The sequence below is a fragment of the Austrofundulus limnaeus genome, unplaced genomic scaffold, assembly GCF_001266775.1.
Source record: "Austrofundulus limnaeus strain Quisiro unplaced genomic scaffold, Austrofundulus_limnaeus-1.0 Scaffold578, whole genome shotgun sequence".
Lineage (NCBI taxonomy): Eukaryota > Metazoa > Chordata > Actinopteri > Cyprinodontiformes > Rivulidae > Austrofundulus > Austrofundulus limnaeus.
Window position 1 is genome coordinate 54,263 of NW_013952980.1, and position 3,161 is coordinate 57,423.

General features: G+C 47.1%; 1 protein-coding gene across 1 annotated transcript in view; it reads right to left on the reverse strand.

Annotated features, from left to right (window-relative positions):
• Positions 1–3,161, reverse strand: part of hdc (histidine decarboxylase) — a gene marked incomplete at both ends in the record, with an annotated part of 15,114 nt that continues 11,953 nt past the window's right edge. The window contains 5 exon segments of the mRNA XM_014026651.1: positions 1–44; positions 114–276; positions 947–1,013; positions 2,384–2,527; positions 2,601–2,738. Coding sequence (XP_013882105.1) covers positions 1–44; positions 114–276; positions 947–1,013; positions 2,384–2,527; positions 2,601–2,738 — 556 coding nt within the window.

Consider the following 3,161-nt stretch of genomic DNA (forward strand, 5'->3'; position numbering starts at 1 on the left):
GATCCACGTTGAAGGTCTGCTGGAGCTTAAATTTATCTTTTACCCTGAAAAATGAGCGTCTCTTCATTTCACCGCTCAAAGCAGGACGTCAGAGAGAAACCGTCTGGACTCACCAGAACGCCGCGCAGTCGAAGTGAACCATCATCCACTTGGAAGGGTTGAACACAAACGAGTGGGCGTGGTCCACGCCCTGCAGGGACCAGCGGAGTTCTGGACACAGGTAGGCGGAGCCGGCGTATGCAGCATCAATGTGCAGCCAGAGCCCCTCCTCCTCACCTGGAGTCGGTCCAATCAGAGCAACGCATCAAGCGCCAGGTGAGTTAGAGCACAGACAGGTGAGATAGAGACACAGACAGGTGAGTTAGAGACACAGACAGGTGAGTTAGAGACAGACAGGTGAGTCTGAAACACAGACAGGTGAGTCTGAGACAGACAGGTGAGTTTGAGATACAGACAGGTAAGTTAGATACAGACAGGTGAGTTAGAGACAGACAGGTGAGTCTGAGACACAGACAGGTAAGTTAGAGACAGACAGGTGAGTTAGAGACAGACAGGTGAGTTAGAGACAGACAGGTGAGTCTGAGACACAGACAGGTGAGTTAGAGACAGACAGGTGAGTCTGAGACACAGACAGGTGAGTTAGAGGTACAGACAGGTGAGTTAGATACAGACAGGTGAGTTAGAGACAGACAGGTGAGTCTGAGACAGACAGGTGAGTTTGAGATACAGACAGGTGAGTTAGAGAGAGACAGGTGAGTTAGAGACAGACAGGTGAGTCTGAGACACAGACAGGTGAGTCTGAGACACAGGCAGGTGAGTTAGAGACAGAGAGGTGAGTTAGAGACAGACAGGTGAGTCTGAGACACAGACAGGTGAGATAGAGACACAGACAGGTGAGCTTGAGACACAGACAGGTGAGTTAGAAGCTGAAGGTGTGGACACTCACAGAGAGGTCCCAGCTCAGACAGCCTGTCGAAGGCGCACACGCCTGTCGTTCCCAGAGTGCAGCACACCTGGACAGAACCAGCACAGGTGACAAGGGCGTAACTTTCTGAAGGACTGGTGTGGACATGTCCCCACCAACTTTGGCCAGACAGGGACAGTCCCCACCAATATTCACACATCTTTTTTCCTTTGCGTGCATCTACATTTCCCGACAGTAGGCAGCAGCAACTGCTCTGTCTACCTTTTTCTGGGAAAATAAAAATAAAAAAGTAGCTACGCTGCGCCGCTTCCTCCCTTCCGCCCCCTCCCCTCTCCTGCTAGTGCTTCTCATCCCATACAGGAGCGCTACTGCGAGCCTGGGACACCYTCACCATCTCCCTTCSTTTTCTCTGAAGTGCAGACTCGCGCGTGCTASCTGCCTGCTGTAAAACAACGTGGTGGTCAGATCTTCAGAGCTACTGGAACAGGTAATGGTCTGATAACGTCCAGCTCTTGGAAAAATATTATTCTTTACAAAGGACCAAAAATAAGTCAAACTGTAGGACAGGAAAGTTATTTTTCTTATGAAACATTAGCTTGCTGCCAGTTATCTATCAGCTAATGTTAGCAWTCATTTACTGATGACATTATCTATTATTGAGGTTTTTTTTTAATCAGCTAAACTGTATTAGTTTCCATAATTGGGATTTTCCCGGTTAAATAAAGGTCAGTAAATAAATCTGTCAATCATCCATCATTAGTTTTCTAATCAGTTCAAACATCCACATATCGATCTTATAAATAAATGTAAAAACCTCCTCTAAGCTTGTTTGGGATAATTTGTCACATTAATTTAATTATCTGAGTTATAACTGAGTTTAATGATGCAACTAGTTTAATGAAGAATCTGTCTCCAGTCATTAAATCAGGTCTTTATTTATGTAGGTAAAAGTATCTTTAACCACCTGTTAAAATATGTTAGAAATCAGGAGATAGCTTCWAATTCATTCAAACTTTTCTGGTGGAGGACCCCCAGACCCCCCTCCAGTGTGTCCTTTACACATAAGACTTCTGTGAGAGGATAAACCAACACACCTGTGCTCCACCTGTGTGTCTGTATGAAACTATGGCTGATTATCAGACTGTATTCTTAGTGAGTTTAAAGGGCTGGTACAGTACATGGGTTAATAAAGGTGAACATAATCTCAGTTAATATGGCCATTTAAGTATTATTACATCACAACAGAAACATTTGGTGTTCAGTTATTGATGAGTGCAGACAGTTAAACTGAGCACACACTGAAGACATGAACAACAGAAAAACCTGGTCGCACAACTGTGGGTGTGTCAGACCCCGCCCCCCACGGTGCGTCCCCACCAACTTTCAGCACAAAGTTACGCCCTTGACAGGTGAGATTTAAGGCCATCCTGCTGCCCTTGGTTCATTTCAAATACGCACCATGAACGGGACGAGGCCCCGCCTCCTGTCCTCCTGGACGGCCTGTCTCAGAGTGTCCCCCCTCAGGGACAGCGTCTCATCAGTGGGCAGAAACCGGATCTTCACCAGAGAGATCAGACCCGCCTTCTCCACCGAGGAGTGGGCCTGTGAGGGCAGGGACACGTCACACCTCAGAACTGGTTCATCGGACCCGGACAGAACCGGCAGCTGAACTGACCTGAACTGAAGCGTAGCCCACCAGCCTGGAGTTCAGAACCGAGTCGTCCACGTCCTGGTCCAGATCGGCCCGCAGCTGCAGGATCTTATCTTTCCTGGCTGCCAGGAGGGCAACGAGTGTGCCCTCACTGACCGTGCTCTGAGTCAGATCAGAACCAAGTACAGAACCACACCATCAGAACCAAGTACAGAACCAGACCATCAGAACCAAGTACAGAACCAGACCATCAGAACCAAGTACAGAACAATTAGAACCAAGTACGGAACCAAACACAGACCATCAAAACCAAATACAGACCATCAGAACCAAGTACAGACCATCAGAACCAAATACAGACCATCAGAACCAAATACAGACCATCAGAACCAAGTACAGACCATCAGAACCAAATACAGACCATCAGAACCAAATACAGACCATCAGAACCAAGTACAGACCATCAGAACCAAATACAGACCATCAGAACCAAATACAGACCATCAGAACCAAGTACAGACCATCAGAACCAAATACAGACCATCAGAACCAAATACAGACCATCAGAACCAAGTACAGACCATC